General features: G+C 46.5%; 1 protein-coding gene across 1 annotated transcript in view; it reads right to left on the reverse strand.

Moving 5' to 3' along the window:
- The window catches only part of LOC149432896 (uncharacterized), a 93,347-nt gene extending 75,033 nt beyond the window's left edge, over nt 1-18,314 (reverse strand). Inside the window, exons 1-3 of the mRNA XM_089664827.1 lie at nt 18,264-18,314; nt 15,876-16,150; nt 15,598-15,821 (exon numbers count right to left, since the gene is read on the reverse strand). Coding sequence (XP_089520953.1) covers nt 15,598-15,821; nt 15,876-16,150; nt 18,264-18,314 — 550 coding nt within the window. The remainder of the gene's footprint in view (nt 1-15,597; nt 15,822-15,875; nt 16,151-18,263) is intronic.
- Between the last annotated feature and the right edge of the window lie 479 nt (nt 18,315-18,793).

Here is an 18,793-nt window from a genome sequence, read left to right on the forward strand (position 1 = left end):
TGGTATTACATTGTGCAGTGTATTACAGTGTGCAATATGTTGTACACTGCAGTGTGCACTAAAGCATTTTACACTCATGCACTGTACACACTAACGCATTTGACATTTTTAGTGTGCAATGCGTTAGTGTGCAATGCCTTCGACAGTACAATGCATTTGCAGTATTGGTGTATGTTTATTAAGCACAGATAATTAATCTGATTTTAGTTATCAAGGAGAAGTCTTCTCTGTCCCCCTGTTTATGAGGTGGAGGACAATTGTTTTCCGAAGAAGAGAGGAGACTTTTATTCAAGGAGATCTGTATAGATTTCCAGAGATATGTGTAGATGGTTGAGGGGCTGCATGTGATCTCCGGAGATTAACGATCATCTGAGTTAAACCAGTGAATGAAAAGTGTAAAAAAACATGGATTGAAAATAATCTGCACTGACCACTGTGCTTTGTCAAGCCACATATTGGCACATTCTGGTTTCACACAGATGCGATGTGAAATTTGCAGTGTTTTCTGTGCAAGCGCTGCACCGCATCACAACCGCAACCCCTTCATGCCACCTGCTGCAGCTTTCTAGGTGAAGTTAACAACACACCAAAATTGGTACACAAAGCGTGTTGCGTTTTGCCAAATTGGATCGCATGCCTATTCACACCCATGTGCATACCCTGAAAAAGGGTCCTGCACATTTTTGGCCCGGATGCGGTGCAATTTGAGGTGTGCAAAATGTTTGTCTCTAATTGCAACGCACACAAATTGCATGTTATTTGCCCAGGAGTGCGGTGTTATACCACAATGCATGTATGTGAAGCCAGAATAAAAGTACCGTATTTGCCGGCGTATAAGACGACCCCCTACTTTTCCTGTTAAAATATAGGGTTTGACCTATACTCGCCGTATAAGACTACCCCTCTTCCAACGCACACCAAATAAAAATGAAAAAACATCAGATTTGATTTCAATATGGTATGCTATTTCAGTATGGTATTCCAATGATGGGGTGCTATTCCTCCCACTGACACCAATGATGGGGTTTGATTCCTCCCACTGATACCAATGATGAGGCACTACTCCTCCCACTGACACTAATGATGGGGCACTATTTCATTCACTGACACCAATGATGGGGCACTATTCCTCCCACTGATACCAATGATGGGGCACTATTCCTCCCACTGATACCAATGATGGGGCGCTATTCCTCCCACTGACACCAATGATGGTGCCCCATCATTAGTGTCAGTGTGTGAGGAATAGTGTCCCATCATTAGTGTCAGTGGGAGGAATAGTGCCCCATCATTAGTCAGTGGGAGGAATAGTGCCCCATCATTGGTGTCAGTGGGAAGAATCGTGCCCCATCATTGGTGTCAGTGGGAGGAATAGTGTCCCATCATTAGTGTCAGTGGGAGGAATAGTGCTCCATCATTAGTGTCAGTGGGAGGAATAGCACCCCATCATTGGTGTCAGTGGCAGGAATTGCGCCCCATCATTGGGGAGGAGGAATAGTGCCCCATGGTTGGTGTCAGTGGGGGAGGAATAGTGCCCCATCATTGGTGTCAGTGGGGGAGGAATAGTGCCCCATCATTGGTATCAGTGGGGAGAAAAGTGCCCAATCATTGGTGTCAGTGGGGGAGGAATAGTGCCCCATCATTGGTGTCAGTGGGGAGGAGGAATAGTGCCCCATTGTTGGTGTCAGTGGGGGAGGAATAGTGCCTCATCGTTGGTGTCAGTGTGGAGGAGGAATAGTGCCCCATCGTTAGTGTCAGTGGGGGAGTGGAGCGGCTGCTGCTCCTTTCAGTTCGGCTTGATTTTTGCGGGGCCGTTCGGCTCCACCTCCTCGCCGGTGATTGGTCGCCTGTGTGCCTTTCCAGTGCTGGCGCCCAATCACCGGAGAGGAGGCGGAGCCGAGCGGGCGGCGGGACCATCGAGCGGCCGAACTGAAAGAAGGAGCAGCCGCGCTTCCTGGACCGGATTGTCGTGGGACCGGGACTAGAGCCAGGTAAGGTACAGCAGCCCCTCTGCCCACCCCTGTACTTGGTGTCCATTGGAGGAGGGGGGGTGGCGCCGCCCCTCGAAAAAGTGCCGCCCTGACACCGGCTCGCCGTATACCGGCATATAAGACAACCCCCGACTTTTCAAAAGATTTTCACGGGTTGAAAAGTCGTCTTATACGCCGGCAAATACGGTATGTGTATTTTGTCTACTTTTAGTTGCGCATGTTAACATTATGTAAGTGCATTTTTCTTCTGTTTAACATGCTATAGAAATGGAACATGCATTTGGATGTAGTGTTTTTGTATGTGCATTTTGGAAGTATTCTAAACACACATTGACCCTAGGGCCACACCATATCTTAAGCCGCGTTTGTCAGAAATGCTGTACAGTACATTTAAAGCGGATTTACACTCCACCTCCACAAAAAATAACAGTCAGCTACAAAAACGGTAGCTGCTGACTTGTCAATTACAGACACTCAACGCTCCCTCCATCCAGCAGGGTACTCACCATGACTGGTTTTATCAGCTATCTTCTCGCCCTGGCACCACCATCTTCAATGTGTGCCCCTGTCTGTGACAGCTTTTGGCTTCCTAAGCAGGTGCCCATTACACATGCTTGCGTAGCGCTGCACTTTGGGAATGGACCGTAGTCTTCAGGGACCAGACACCTCCAAGAAAACAACGGAAAGGGTAGTAGGGCAATTTACAATTGCAGCACAAGCGGGAGCAGGTACCTGTCCCATTCAAAGACTCTATACACAAAGGTGGCAATCCTTAACCAGGAGCGGGAGACATGCCTTAAAGTTGAAATTCCCCTTTTGGGTGGAGCTCAGCTTGAAGTGTCTTTTCTATCACTGGCTCAAAAATGGTAAGAGGGGCCAAATCTGCCAATGAGATTTATACTACTCGAAAGCCAACACCCATTCAATGCTCGTGAACCAGCCCATATTGTTCACTGGCCAAGAAGTTAAAATTTTTAAATTAGAAGGGGGCATCACTTTCAAACCCCAGGAAGTCCTTTGCTACCGTGAACCCTACAAGAAGTAAGTGATTTGCTCCTCCAGGGGGGCCCACTGTATTGGCAGGAATCTTCATGTCCCAGGGCAGCATCACAGGCCACGTGGGTCACACTTTTGGGTGCAGAAAATCAGCCATTTTGCACAGTCACACCACTCGTGTCTGTGCTCCGGCTTTTTTCCCTCCCTAAATCACAGGGGTGACCTATGCAAGAACATCCTTTGCTACAAGAGGTCACTAATGGTAAGTCATCTCACAAACACCCTGCTGTATCAACTGATTTGCTTGTTGCCTTGCAACAGCCGTAAATGGCATGTTTGCAGACTCTCCCTCCCACGGACACAGATGTTACCTACATGCCCTCCTGAGGATTTCACCCCTTCCTGACCAGGCCATTTATAGCATTAAAGCAATGCGTTACTTGATCTGACAATTGTGTGGTCATGCAACGCTGGCCCCAAATGAAATGTAAATCCTTTGTATCCCAGAATTTTAGCTTTCATTTGGAGTAATTTTGTGACCTGTGTGTTTTGTAATTACTTGCGCTAGATCACCCCAGCCATTCACTTTTGTGACTCAAGCAATCTTTCTCCCTTTTTGAGATTAAACATGTCCATTTCTGTAGTGCAAAATGTATTCTGCTCCATGTCTTTGCTGGCTAAAATCACAATACATGTAAATTTTGTTGCTGCTGTGAATGTTCGAGTGTCTACAAATGGCAGACTATATCCTGTTTTAATTGTGTTATATGTATTAGTAATGGTGGGGAGCAGCAATTTATAGCGGGACTGTGGCAGACATTCTTGCCACTGGGGGGAATTAACTTGCTGTCTCTGACATCCCCAGTGACATCAAAACAGTGATCACTGCTGATCAAAAAGCACTGGCACTGTACTAATGGCACTAGGCAGGAAGGGGTTAACATGTGGGGCGAGATAAGGGTTACCTGTGCGCTGTGTCTGTGTGCTTCACTGTAAGGACACTGCTTAGGATGGCTGTGCTGGGCATATCCATCCAAAGCAGTGTGCACAAGCTGACAGGGAGGAGAATTGTCTTGTTTACATGCAGTTATCCTCCCCATCAGAGATGCTCGGGAATCAGCGGGCACAGCCGAGTCATCAGTAGCAATTACCCAGGGATTGACAGCCGAGGAAAAATGGCAACACGGCCAAGGTACGAGCACCCATGACGCCCTGTAGCAGGATACTGGGTAGAGGGTGGGTTGCCATTTTAGCCAGAGTGTAGTCAACATGACAAGTTCTCCTGGCCAATCAAACATTACATGAAGAAATGCTGTGGCTTTGGGCAAGATAGTGAAGAGGAAGTAGAACAGCTGGCCAGTTGGGCCTATTGTCTGTGCCACCTGTAGATTTCTGAAGGAAAAAACCTCTGCTATGTATCTAAATGTATTTATTTTTCTTTCAGCTGATTAACTGCTGTAGGAGAAGGCAGATGGCGAACCTGGGAAGCCTGTTGCAATTCGCTGTCTGACGTCACAGTTGGGTTTGGAAAAGTGATCTTAAAAATTGTTCCAAACTACAATAATAAACATGTAAGATAATGCCGGCCATAGACGGGTTGAAAATCAGAAAATTTTTAGAACGTTGGTGGTAACTTCGGCCCATCGAACAACCGATTTTTATTTTTGTTTTTTTTATTTTGAAGATCAGCCAATTTTCAACCCCTCTAAGGACTGCTTTACCTGCTCTGAACAGCCGCTTGCCACAGAGCAGCCAAGATCATTCATTTAGCTGCTCCCATGCCAGCATTCCTTGGCCCCTCTCTCCTGTCCATTGCTCCCCGAACAAGCACCTTGTTTTGGTGTGATCCCAAGAACACTCCTTCATGAGCCACGTATACCAGAGAGGCAAGCTTTTCAAGCACATCATGAAATCAGGATGGGGCTCCACTTCAAGTAAGCATTAGTGTGCCTGGGGGAGGGGGGGACCTTTGGCCTTGCCAAACACAGTAGATGCTCCAAGAATGTTTACTTGAACTCTTGAAATGGTTAAAAAGGAAAGACACTCTAGATAGCCTGCACTGAGAATTGACTGTCATGATGACGTGTCAATGATTACTTGCTCTCATTTTTCAGGAGTGGTACTGCTTGCGGTTGAAGCTGGTAGAAATCCACCTTCACGTCCTCCACTTACCTTCACTTGTGGCCAGTGGATATTTTGTGGCCGCGGGCAAGAATTGGCATCGAGGACCTGCATAAAGACCCTGGCATGCCTGAGGTGGTTTGGAAGCAGCACAGCAATTTGACCATCCCTTTCCTCTATGTTGGTTTTAGGGGTGCAGAATTGGTTCTCGTTCGTGAATGGACTGTCGCCGGATATCAGAGTCCCCATATTTTCAAGATATGTTTTAGCCATGTTGGCTTATTTTTATCTTGAGTCAATTAAAGACTATTTTTTGTTACCTTAAAAAAGTGTCATATCCTCTTGATTGTATTCCCGAGACTTCAGATGGCCAGATAATATGCAATCTGAGGAAAAGTCAGTGCAATGTCCTCCACATGTAGCTAAAGTCTGTAATAGGAGGACCTACCAGAACAATGCATTCATTTGGAGTGGGCCAGGCCCATACAGTACATCATGGAGGCTTACTATGAAGGAACATTAATGTTTGGATACTTGAGCTCATGTGGTTTGTTTCCAAATATTTCTGCCCATTGCAGCATATTGACTATTGCAGCTCAATAAAGATCAGGCATACAGAAAAGTGTACCTTGTCCATAGAATAGCCACTGGGAGGTCCTATCTGGGCACACAGATCTGGTCTATGCATAATTGTGGAAAATGCCAATTCGGTCTGCTTTATAATATGAAGGGGTTAGTTCATGCTTGCTTCAGGGGAAACATTACAACAAATTTTGTTATTTTTCATAAGAAAACGTGGCCGATCCCTAGATGCATTGAGGTACATAGCAGAGGTTCAAGATACTCCATAGAAGAACTTATTGTTCTTCCTAACTATACAGGTGGCACAGACACAAGCATACACCCAGGGCCAGTGATAGATATCACGGGGCCCCATACAGCATACCTGACAGGCCCCCACCACCAGAGAAAATATCCAAATTATATATATGGTAAAAATACACAACATTTTCTTCATGGACACAATCACAAACAAATTCCTGTTCAATCCAAATGATAAACCTGTACTGAGTTAATAAATCAAACGTTGTGTAATTGAGGGCTCATTCACATGGGTGCTGTGGCCTGTAGAGTGTGAATCAGTGTTTGGTTTTTGTGGCTGTCGCCATTAGCATGCAACCTATGTTACACTATGGGAATGCTGCAGGTCATAATTTGACAAGCATATTGTTGCAGGTGTACAGCCCTGAACACAGACAGTGAGCATTCAGGGCCACTTCCCCACGCCTTCACACTTGTCAGATTATGTGTCCCCATAGTGTAACAGGTGGCTCTAGCCACATAAACAACCCACTCATTCATGCTGTACAGGCCAGAGGACCTGTGTGAATGTGGCATTTTGTGTTTGTTATATTTATTTTTTCCCAAAGCCCATTGAATTCAATGGGCTGCTTAACATGTGGAAACATGCCAAAATACTGCAGGCATGTTATTTTCTAAGTGTGTCGCACCTAACCGCACAGTAGTGTGGTGCCATGCGTTTTTGTGGCTGTGAATGGGGCTGTTTTTAATAGACGTGTGTAGGTGCAATAACATTTTCATCATGGTACCTGCGCACATCTACATAGGGCCTTGCATTTCTTTGCTGTGCTGGAAAATGTGTGTTCTTGCATGCGTTTCTGCACCACCATTGGTGTGAACAAGTCCTAAGGGCCGGTTCACACTATAGAAACAGTCTAGATGTGTTCCTGATGGGTTTTTTTCATGCCCTTTTGGCATGCATGTTTAGTGTGTTCCAGTACATTTTGGGTGCGTTTTGGACATGTTTACATTGCATTTTTGTATCCCTTCCGCTTATTTTTTTCTATTTTCTTTGTATTCAATGTAGTTAGGGACATGTGCGTTTTAGTACACTCAAGGACGTTTCAATGTGTTCCGGTACAGTTCTGTGCAGAAACAATGCAGCGTGGTCAACTTTGTTTACAGCACCTGCAATGCACTGAAAATGCAAGCGCTGATGTGAACTATGACATTGACAACCACATAACCTTTCTGTGCGTTTGTGATGCCGAAAAAGCAACTGAAACACATGTAGTGTGAACTGGCCCTAAAGATTATTAGAGGTCAGGGAAAGGGACTGACCAGGAATTGTGAATTCAATCAGACTAGTGGTGAAATACAATCAGCAATTGTATAATAATGTGAGATCTGAGCTGTAGCTGATAGAAAATGAGACACATTCACTTGATCAGTAAATAGATAGTTAAAGAGTGGGGCGGTGATCCATAGATTTGCATATGGGACAGGTGATGATGGGGTGGGGGAGGGGGTCAAGTTGTATAAGGAGACAGATTTAAAAGAGAAAAAAGTTACAATGAAATATACACGGCATGAAACTTGCACATTTCCTAATTGGCAGAAAAACAGTACATAGGTAACATTCATCCACTTTCTAGTTATTAGGCAAAGTCATAATTGATTGATCAATATTCCTGGCACTGACACAACCCAGAAAATTGATCTCCATATTTTGGGATGTAGCCATGACTGGGATTAGAACCCATGACCCAAGTGCTGTAAGTTCTGAGCTCTAACCACTAAACCACTGTGGGAGACACAGTTTGAGCTATAATGTAGAATAGTTACATTGTTTAAAAATGATAAAGCGAGCGCTGGTCAAATGATATAGACTACTAAAATGGTATTACACAAGATAAATATAACCACGAACAGTAGTGCATGAACTCGTGAAAGGTCATCCACCCTTGTGACAGTGTACTACACTGTTGAGCACCTTTCTGGCTCCTGTGGCTGAGCTAATTCCTCCCCAGGACCATTTGGGCACCCACCCTGATGGATGGATGGATGGAGCTGGATGACTAACCCATAGCTGCCAGCATACCGCTGCACCCCCAGATGTGTGATGTGTATAACCCATGCACATTAATACTTTTGTTCTGGTGAGTGTAGACCAGTCCCAAGGGTGGTTTACCTTTCACGAGTTCATGCACTACTGTCCGTCACGGAGAGACCACACATGCCATTCATAGGCACTCTCTGAGTTGGTACTCTGACATGAAGGACATTCTATTATTCAGGAATGATTCTATGAACTTATTTTAGCACCATTTACCAGTTTACATTATTGTTGCAATTCTTTGCACTTTTTGGTTTTTACATGCGTTCATTATTGATCACATGCATTTATAGCGCTGCACTTGTCTTTAACATAGAATAGTTACGTGATTAAAGAGAATGAATATATATAATTATGTTGGGAATTTAGAAGTATATAAATTATTGGAGATATAAGTGTGAAAATGTTTGTATGACATTCATTAGTAAATGCATTAGTCTCCTGATCATTTTGGAGAAACAGCAAAAAAAAAAAAAGAAAAAAAAATAGAAAATTCTAATACAGGTGTACTATTTATTACATTCTAAAGATTCTCTTTTGCTATCAGAAAAACGCCAATATTAATAAAGCCCGCGCTTGTGCGCCATCTAGCGAACATATCCGGTATTGCACCTAAAAATGTGCTAGACGGGATACCACATTTACTAATAGCAAAGTAGACGCTGCTCAGACGACTGATTGATTGAACTGAGTCTGGCTGAATGGTCAGACTCTGCTAGTAGACTCACATCTTAGTGAATCAAGGCCTATGTGTCACCTCGCATACGCTCATACCTGGAAGTTTCGGTGGAGTCCACTCCGGGTTTTCGGGGCCACAGTTGAGGAGGTGGGTCCGGACCAGAGTTTGGGCTCCACTGATGACCACCAACAGGTGATATAAAAAGGGCAGGGCTGGAGCAAGGAGTCGCTCATGGCCTGGGACTCAGAGAGGTATTCTGAGAGAGAGGCGTGTGCGTGTGCGCATGCGCGTGCACTATACCTAGAGGAAAAGTCTCCTGTTTAGTTAGTGCCTGGATGGCCAGGGTTTATTTTGATATTTTTGCAAACCTTTTAAATAAAACTGACAACCAGTCAGATTTGGAAGAAAGCCTGCTGTGCGGTCTATCTTTTTTCCCAGGGAAGGAGATCCCCAACCTGAGCTAACCCCACACTGACTACTTAATGTCTTTCGAGACCCTGTGTGAAAGTGTACCCTTTACTAATACTTCGCTAGTGTGTGGTAGCAATGGAAGCAGTACTTGAGGCAGAGACCAGGTTGGCCAGGACAGGAGGGACAAAAAAAAACTAGTGCCACATTTAATTCCATGTCTACTACAGACACATCTTTTAAGGGGTGACTTTTGGGTTGGGGTACCAGGAATAGCATCAGGAAAATGCCTCTCATGCAGCCTGCTCACTGCATATGGTTTGGGGGTTTGGGCCACTGCACCTTCTGGATACAAAATTGCTATGATGGTCTCTTCTTGAATTTTTTGAAAGGATCTGTAAAGTGTAAAAGGTTTAGTCCAGAGTGGAGCTTTGGCTGGGGGTTGAGGCGTTAGCATAATCAGGCATGCCGGGTCCGCAGCAAATCTTACCAGCAAGGTACAAAGACAGAATCTAGAAGTGTGGTCAGAGGCAGGCAAGGTCATACACAAACTGGCAGGGTAATGTAGAATTGTCAGGCAAAGAGTGTAATACAGGAATCAGGCAGAGGTCAAGTCCAGAGTTCAGTATAGCACACACCCAAGGAAACAAATCCAATAAAATGGCCCAGTGCACAGGAAGTCCTGCAATTTAAGCTGGGTTAATTGTGGATTGATTGCAGTTGGAAGGTAGGTGGAGCTAGGGAGTTCCAGGAGCAGATGTACTGATCAACAGCACAACCATTGGTCCTTCCCCTCATGCCAGGGTGCTAGGTGTAATCCTAGACTCTGACCCCTCCTTTGGACCCCACATCCAATCACTGGCTAAATCCTGCCACCTCAATCTCTAGGAACATTTCCAAAAATCTGCCTCTTTCTGACCAATGACACCACAAAACAATTTATCCATGTCTTGGTTTTATCCCACCTTGATTACTGCAACTCCCTCCTCCTGTGGGTCTACCGTTACACAAGTTATCCCCCCATCAGTCTATTATGAATGCTGCTACTAGACTCATACACTTTACCAACCAATCAGTGACTGCTGCCCCTCTTTGCCAATCCCTTCATTGGCTTCCACTAACCCAACGTTTAAAATTCAAAATAACCACAGCATACAAACCCATCCACAATACTGCCCTTAGCTACATCACCAACCTCATCTGCAGATATCGTCCAAATCACCTGCTCCGCTCCTCCCAAGACATCTTGCTGCTCTCTAGCTCCCTCATCACCTCCTCCCACGCTCGCCTCCAGGACTTCTCCAGAGCCTCTCCCACCCTCTGTTACTCCCTACTGAAGTATGTCCGGTCAGCCCCCACCCTGTCGGCCTTTAAGCAAACTTTGAAAACTCACTTATTCAGGGAAGCCTATCCCACCTCCACCTAAGAACTGTATTTGAGCCACCTCCATCAGAACATTGCCTACAGCTATCACCTCTTGCATCACCTCCCTCTTCCTTTAGATTGTAAGCTCCACGAGCAGGGCCCTCCTATTCCTTCTGTACTTAATCGTATTGCAATTGTACTGCCTCCCTTATATTGTAAAGAGCTGCGCAAACTGTTGCCGCTATATAAATCCTGTAGAATAATAATAAGCAGAGTGTAAGCTGCAAAGAGTCAGATGCCCTAGTGGCAGAGCGAACAGGACCAGAACCACAGTACAGATTTGGAAGTACCCAGGTTCAAACCCAGACCCATGACAGCCGCCAGTGGAGCCCTAGCAAGGTTCTGTGGGAAAGGTGGCATGAAAGTCCCAAATGAGGGCTGGAGCATGCAGATTTCTGGCAGGAACCCAAGATCGATCAGACACGGGGGTATCCCTTCTAGTACACAAGATATTGTATACCACAGACCTGCTTCCTTGAATTCAAAACCTTAGAAACCTCATACTAATGCTGCCCTTCCATGAGAACAGAAGGAGGTGGTTGTTGATGTCCTGAATACTGGTTTAAGAGGGGAGAGACATGAAAATCTGGGTGTATCCAGAGTGAAGGTGGCAATTTCAGTTGGTAAGAGACTGATCCAAGAATTGATTCTATAGCAGCTGTTGAATTGTGGGCCCAACTTGAAAGAAGGCTGCTTCAGTCTCACATACTTAGCAGATAGCCACACTCTGTCTCCCACTGCATATGGAGGTATATGGCACCTTTGTTTATCAGAGTAAAGTTTATATTTGCCTGCTGCCTTTTGTAAAAGTAGGCAGACCTTTCTCCAGTGTAGCAAGATGTCTTTTACTCATAGGTTTGCTGCAGGTACTCCAGAAGAAGGCTGTGGCGCAGGAAAAATACGTGGGTGATAGCCCAGAGCTGCATAGAAAGTTTTTTTATGAAGGATACTATGTCAATTGGAATTAATGGCAGGCTCAGTTAAGGGCAAATATTCAGACCAATCAGACTAATGAATTAACAGAGTGCCAAAGGTAGGTCTCGAGAGTCATGCATACATTCGGTTTGGCTGTCAGTTTGTGGGTGTTGTGTGCTAGAGATTGTTATGCCCAACGTTTTACATAAAGCTCTCCAGATTTGAGAGATGAACTAGAAACCCTGATCAGACATGATGTTTGTAGGTATCCTGTGATGTTTTACAATATGAGACAAAAAGTGGGTAGACAGTGCTTTGGCTGTAGGTAGCAGCACGAAGCGAGTCATTTTAGGAAAACGGTCCACTATGATCCAAATTGTACTCATTCCAGCAGATTTGGGTAGGTCTGTGATAAAGTCCATAGCTAAACTCTATCAAGGCTGTCAAGGTGTCACTCCCCACCAGGGGCAGACTGACAACTCATGGGGCCCCCGGGCAATAGCGGATTATGCTATTGTGTCCTTGCCCATACTCAAAAAAGCCTATGAAAATGGTACCAGGGGCATCTCATGGGGCCCCCTACTGACCTCGGGCCCTTGGGCAGTGCCCGAGTTTCCAAATGGTCAGTCCACCCCTGCTCCTCACTGGACACCGTCACTCCCCACTGGCTCACCTGAGGACATGCGGTCATCATGACTTGGCTCCTTCCAGGTGGGGCTGACAGGACGAACTTCAGCAGCTGGCCTCTTCTGTGAGAAGAGCTGGACTAGCAACTTTCACTTTCAGTCATGGCTCTTCCTTCCCCAGGCTCCAGGCTGTGGCTATCATCCAGCCTCTTCCACAAGAGTAGTGGCGAACACCTGATCAACTGTAGGACTGCACACCATACACCTCTTAATTTCCTCCAGCCAACTGGGATTTCTCTTTCCTCTCTACACACAGTCCCGACTTCAAGTTCACCATGTAAATATCTGGTAGCAGGTTGCTGGGCACTTACCTCACCAGAGGCTAGTCATAGTGCCCAGACCTTAGCCAGGCTCCGGTTGTTGTAGTGGGTATCCGGAAGCCAAGACACAGCAAACACAATTTCTCCATTCCATTGATTGTGCAAAGAGTGAATCCCCTTGGTGTTCAAATTGCACACCGGTATCCACCATCCCATAGTCTAGTACTGATCCCGGTACTTCGGCAAAACTTGCCATTTGGTTGCAAAGCTGCAGGTAACCTGTTAAGTTGCTCCTCTCTCTCAACCTCCTTCCACGCTGGGTGTACTGGCCAGAATTTAGGGCATTGTCATGCCCGTCACTCAGACTTGTTGCCACCAGTGGCACTATTTTGCAGGACTTTCCGTGCTTGTGTTAACCCCAGCTTAGACTAGTACTGACTGGGTTGCAGGCTTAAGGAGCACTGTTTCCTGGCAGAAACATAGGAACAGTCCACTCATATTTGCAGAACTTGTCTCAACATGATATTTGGCCTCAGCCACAATTGGGCAACTGGACATTTTTAATCCACAAAGCATTCGGTCGTTTTGGTTGCTATAGACAACGACAAGCAAGTTCACACAGTTCACACTGACTTTAGCAGGACTTGATGAACCTCAGTCGCTGTTGGGAGACTGAGTATTTGTTATCCACAGAGATAAGCTGGCCAGCTGTAATTACTATGGGCAACAGTCTGTAGAATCAAAGAGCAGTTATGGACCCCTGTTGCTGTTGGACAGCTGAGGGGTATTTGTAATCCACATAAGGGCGATGGCCCGCTTTGGTTGCTATGGGTGACAACAGGCAGAACAACAGTACATTCTCCTTTTAGAATGAGCATATTGAAAATTAGCACAGTCCTTAGTTTTGGCCACCTGTTGAGCTGCAAGATATGAAAGCAGCAGCCCGCCATGGTTGCTTCGGGTGACTGAATACATAGGATACATGTCTCACTGACATAGGCAGGTAGACGATTAGCACAGACTTTAACTCCAGCCACCTGTTGAGCAGCGGAAAGACATTTGTACAGGCCCAGAATGGTTGCCACGGGTGACAGCATGCAGAACAACATTTGCATAGCAAAGTCACAGCAGTACAGCACAATTCCACTTTCGTACTCGATTCCTGTGATCACTTGACAGCACATATCAGTTCTCTGGCTCGATGGTTGCTGGTTACTAGGGGCAAGGACTGTGCAGGTTGCTATAGAGATATCCTGAACGAGCCCCCAAATGTAGCACTACCTTCTTGAGGGCTGCTGTGTTTCTAGGTCCCCCCTAACCTCTGCACATCCAGGCATCATGCATTTTCCACACTTGCATCCAAAGTCAGTATCACGTACCTGGTGATGGAGGCCAATGGAGAGAGGGTTTCCCTTGCGGCTAAGTTCCGGACTCCCCTGAGAGTGGGACAGCTGCAGTCTGGCCTAAAGTTGCACAGGTCACCTGTAGGAGTGCTGGTTGGTGGTCCACTCAGAAGCACAGCTGGTGCACGGAGATAGGTCTGCAGACAGGTGGCGCCTGTGTGTGGTATGTAAACCCTTTCGGGATTTACATGTTTACTGGGTAGTCGGTTCAAGCCAAGGTCAGGTACCAGGTGGGAATTAGAGCAGACGTAGTCAGATGGGATAGCCGAGGTCATACACAGGAACGAGAGAGAGAGTATCCGTAAGCCAAGCCGAGGTCAGATCAGGAGTAAAGCAGAGTAGACAGGTCCAGGAGCAAGCCGAGTCGGTAACAGGAAATCACAGGTCAGAATCACAGGAAACAGGAACAGGGCATGGGGAGCTAGAGATCATCCAGCATCTTGAGGAAGTGATGAGCTTCCTTATAAAAGCCGTCTGGCACCAAACTGAGGCTGATGTGTACTTCTGCAGCCATGCAGAGCACTGGCAGAAATGCCAGATCTTCCAGAACTTCTGCCGTTGACAGGACCCTGACAGTGCCCCCCCCCCCCTAAAGGGCAGCCTCCGGATGCCCACCTGGGCCATCTTTTCAGGATACTTTGAACAAAATTCTTGGAGAAGCCTGGGGGCATGTACATTGCCTTTTGGTTCCCAGGAACTTTCTTTAGGTGGGTACCCCTTCCATCTGACCAGGTACTGGATTTGTCTTCCCCACCTTCTGCAGTCCAGAATTGCTTCAACCTTGTATTCCGTCTCCTCCCCAACTGTTATCGGTGGAGGAGGTTGTTCTACTCTCCCTGGAAAAGGATCAGGAACAGCTGGCTTGAGTAGGGAGACGTGGAAAACTGGGTGGATCTTGTATGATTCCAGATGGAATAGCTAAAACTCCACTGGATTGATTTCCCTCTTGATCCAGAAAGGGCCAATGTACCTTGGACCCAACTTACGTGATGGGCACTGGAGTTTTAGATTGGCAGTTGGTAGCATGGAGAGTCTGTCCTGTACTGCGGGTACCGAAGCTTCAGGAATGGTGTCAGGTATGGAGGAAGGGTGGAATCCATAATTGGCCAAAAATGGCGACTGGTTTGTAGCAGAATGGACTGAATTGTTGTAGGCAAATTCTGCCAATGGGAGTAGGGATGCCCAATCATCCTGAAAAAAAGCAGAGAAGCACCGTAAATATTTCCTCCAAAGTCTAGTTCGTTCGCTCCGTTGGCCCGTTACTCTGGGGATGGTAGGCGGACGATAAGCAGAATTCCACCTTCAAGGCCCTGCAGAGGGCTCTCCAGAACCTGGATGTAAACTGCACCCCTCGGTCTGAGACAATATTACTGGGCAGACCATGTAACCTGACAATCTCTTTGATGAAGGTTAGTGCAGTCTCTGAAGTACCCACCATTGGTAAAAAGTGCGCCATCTTGGATAGCCGATCCACTACTACCAGAATGGTAGTAAACCCCTCCGAGGGTGGCAAATCCACAATGAAGTCCATTGCGACCATCTCTCAGGGATGGTCAGGAATGGGCAGGGGCCTCAGCAACCCCCAGACCTTGGCTTTGTCTCCTTTGTTCCGCAGATACACTGTGCACGACTTCACATAAGCGCTACAGTCATGATTCAAGTTGGGCCACCAGAAGGATCGCTGGAATAATTCCATTGTCTTATGGCCTCCAAAGTGTCCAGCCAGTTGATGGTCATGGAAAGCCCTGAAAACTTGAGACCTCACTTCTTGGGGTACAAAGATTTTATCCTTGTACCAAAGAAGACCATCCTGCCTTCAAACAAATCTTGTTCGGGTTCAGGACATAGTGCAGAGGCATGCTTGATCGAAGACTTTAGGCTGGGTTGGATCAGCAAAAAAGTTTGGGCCGATAAAATGGTGTTGGGGAGAGAAGGCTTCTCTGGGTCCGTGAACATGTGGGAAAGGGCATCTGCCTTCCCGTTCTTGGATCCTGGGCGGTAGGTTATGTGGAGGTTAAACCTGGAGAAATATAAAGCCCATCTAGCCTGTCAAGGTCTTAGGCGCTTGGCAGACCTTAGATACTCCAGATTTTTATGATCTGTGAAAATCATAATTGGGTGGCTGGCTCCTTCGGCTCCTTCCAAGAGATATCTCCATTCTTTGAAGGCTATCTTAATCGCTAAAAGTTCCCTATCACCCACATCGTAGTTCCTTTTGGCTTGGCTCAGTTTTCTAGAACAAATAGGGTGAAGCAGAGCCTTTGGGCCCTGGTGCTGGGAGAGTACGGCTCCTGTAGCAACTTCAGATGCGTGCACCTCCAGGATGAAGGGGAGTGTTGGCTCTGGATGCTGTAACACAGGAGCGGAGGTGAATTAATCTTTTAATTGCTCAAATGCTTTTTGAGCTTCCTGGCTCCAGCAAAATCATGTATGCTGGCAGGTGAGTTGAGTAATAGGGGCAATGATTGTGGAAAACCCCTAATAAATTTCCGATACAAGTTGGTGAAACCCACAAATCTTTGGACCCCTTTCCTGTCTGAAGGTGCAGGCCAATGCAGGATAGCAGATACTTTCTGAGGGTCCATGGAGATTCCCTTGGTGGAAATTATGAGCCCCAGGAACTGGATGGACTGCTTCTCAAACTCACACTTCTCCACCTTGGCATACAAGCCATGCATCCTTAGAGTGTTTAGCACTTTCCTAACGTGATCACGATGGAGTTCCAGTGAGGTAGAGAAAATAGGATATCTTCCAGGTAAACAATCACAAAAAGGTCAAGGTACTCTCAAAAGATGTCGTTTACAAAATGTTGAAATGTAGCAGGGGCATTACATAGCCCAAACGGCATCACTAGGTACTCAAAATGTCCGAAGCGTCTTCTAAAGGCGGTCTTCCACTCATCGCCCTCTCTTATACGGACTAAATTTTAGGCCCCCCGCAAGTCCAATTTAGTGAACACTCGGGCTTTTCAAAATCTCTGAAACAACTCGGGCACCAGAGGAAGAGGATACTGGTTTTTAATTGTAATTTTAGTAAGTTCCCTGTAGTCAATGCAAGGTCTAAGAGACCGATCCTTTTTTTCTACAAAGAAAATACCAGCCCTGGCAGGAGAGGAAGAGGGGTGGATGAATCCTTTAGCGAGATTCTCATCTAGATAGTGCCAGAGGGCTTCCAGTTCAAGTTCGGACAATGGGAAAATTCGCCCAAATGGTATTTCTGCCCCTGGGAGTAACTCAATTGGGCAATTGTAAGACCGATGAGAAGGCAATGTGTTGGCCTTCTTCTTATCAAACACATCAAGGAAGTCGTGGTAGGGAGAGGGAACTAATTGACTGGCCTCTGGTGGCGGTTGGACTGAGAGACGTACAGAAGAATTGGTAAGAGCAGGGGCACCACAGTGTTGTAGACAATATTCTGAAGAAAAGAGGATTTCCTTCTTAGGCCAATTGATCTGTGGGTTGTGGTCTTGCAACCAGGGTATTCCTAGGATGGCTGGAAACATGGGGGATCTGTCAAAACGAATAAACTCCAAATGGCCGGAGTCGGTGGTTGCAAGAATAGGAATGATTTCCTGTGTAACAGGTCCGGAACCCGGAGTAGTGCCATCCGCAAGTAAGACGTCAAGTCTCTGTTTCTTAGGCAGAAGAGGGATGTGTAAGTCCTTGGTCAATTGGATGTCTAAGAAACAGCTACAAGCTCCTGAGTCAATGACTGCCTGCAACTTGACGTCCCTTCCAGCCACCTGCAAAATCATAGAGAGAATGGTATGGGTGGTTAAGGTCCCGGATAGTTGTAGGTACGAAGGATGGGCCTGGCTGGACTTATTTGGGCGTACTGGGCAGTTATGCAGGAAGTGGCCCCAAAGTAAAGACAGAGGCTGCCTTGCTGTCTGCGTAGCCTTTGGATAAGGCCAGTTGAAGAAGGCCAGTTTGCATAGGTTCTATCTCTGAAGTAATATAGAACAGTGCAGCGCTAAAAGTAATTAATAAGTTCCCATATAAAATGAAATTGATGAGGATTCATATAAAAAGTCTATAAAGATGTGCCAGGTAGTATATAATCATCAGTGGTGGTGCTCCGTGGAAAATGGTAGAAATGCGCATTCACCAGAAATTAAATGGATATGAGCGTTGTATGAAAATTCCTCATCAGAGGTCTGGACAGCATGGGTAATCCTCCCTCTTTTATGGCAGCAAGACTGGCCCTTAGTAGAGATGAATCAGATCCGGGTAACCAGAGGTCTCCTCAGAAGGGATGGAAGGAACTGCCTGTTTACAGGGAATCTTCCACCTCTTGGTGTGGTGCCTGGTTCGTGGTACAGGGCTTCTGAAAATAAACACTCCTAAGGAGTCAGGGAAGGATGTCCATAGTGTAGTAAGGTTGAAAATAGAATTTTATTGTAAGCAAACATAAAAATTGCGATTAGTAATCATAAAATCATCCAGGTGTAGTGAGAACTAACCCTAGGAATTTCAAAGATGGCCACCAGGCCTCCACGTGGCTCCGGCGACATAGCGTCATGACGTCTGGGCTCCTCCTTACGCGTTACGTGCGCACGCACTTCATCAGAGGGATGGAACCAATGACGCGCCAGGCGGATTTATATGTGCATGTGGTGCATGTGCATACGGTCAGCGCCATTTTACTGGAGCTCAAAGGGAACAGCAAACACAGGCGCAGACACGAATGTGTACTGGAAATATATGTATTTTGGATAATACATATACAGTCGTGCCCTGGAGCGACTATGGCGCAAAACCAAATCCCAACAAGCCTTCACCCGCTACATATCTGCCTTCCACACCTACACCTCCACGCTGCCAAACAAGCTGTCAGGGATCCCCTCGATCCCTGCCGCGATGGTCCAGGCGCACTGCACCGCCCTGTGCAGGGACACGGGCACTAGGTCCGGGCCGGCCGCGGCGTTCGAGTTCGTGCATGCGCAGTAGAAGCCGCGGCCGCCCGCTGGGCACCAATGGCAGCGCAGGGCGG

Source organism: Staurois parvus, unplaced genomic scaffold (assembly GCF_062004578.1).
Source record: "Staurois parvus isolate SC_StPar_1 unplaced genomic scaffold, SC_StPar_1.0 ptg002060l, whole genome shotgun sequence".
Classification (NCBI taxonomy): domain Eukaryota; kingdom Metazoa; phylum Chordata; class Amphibia; order Anura; family Ranidae; genus Staurois; species Staurois parvus.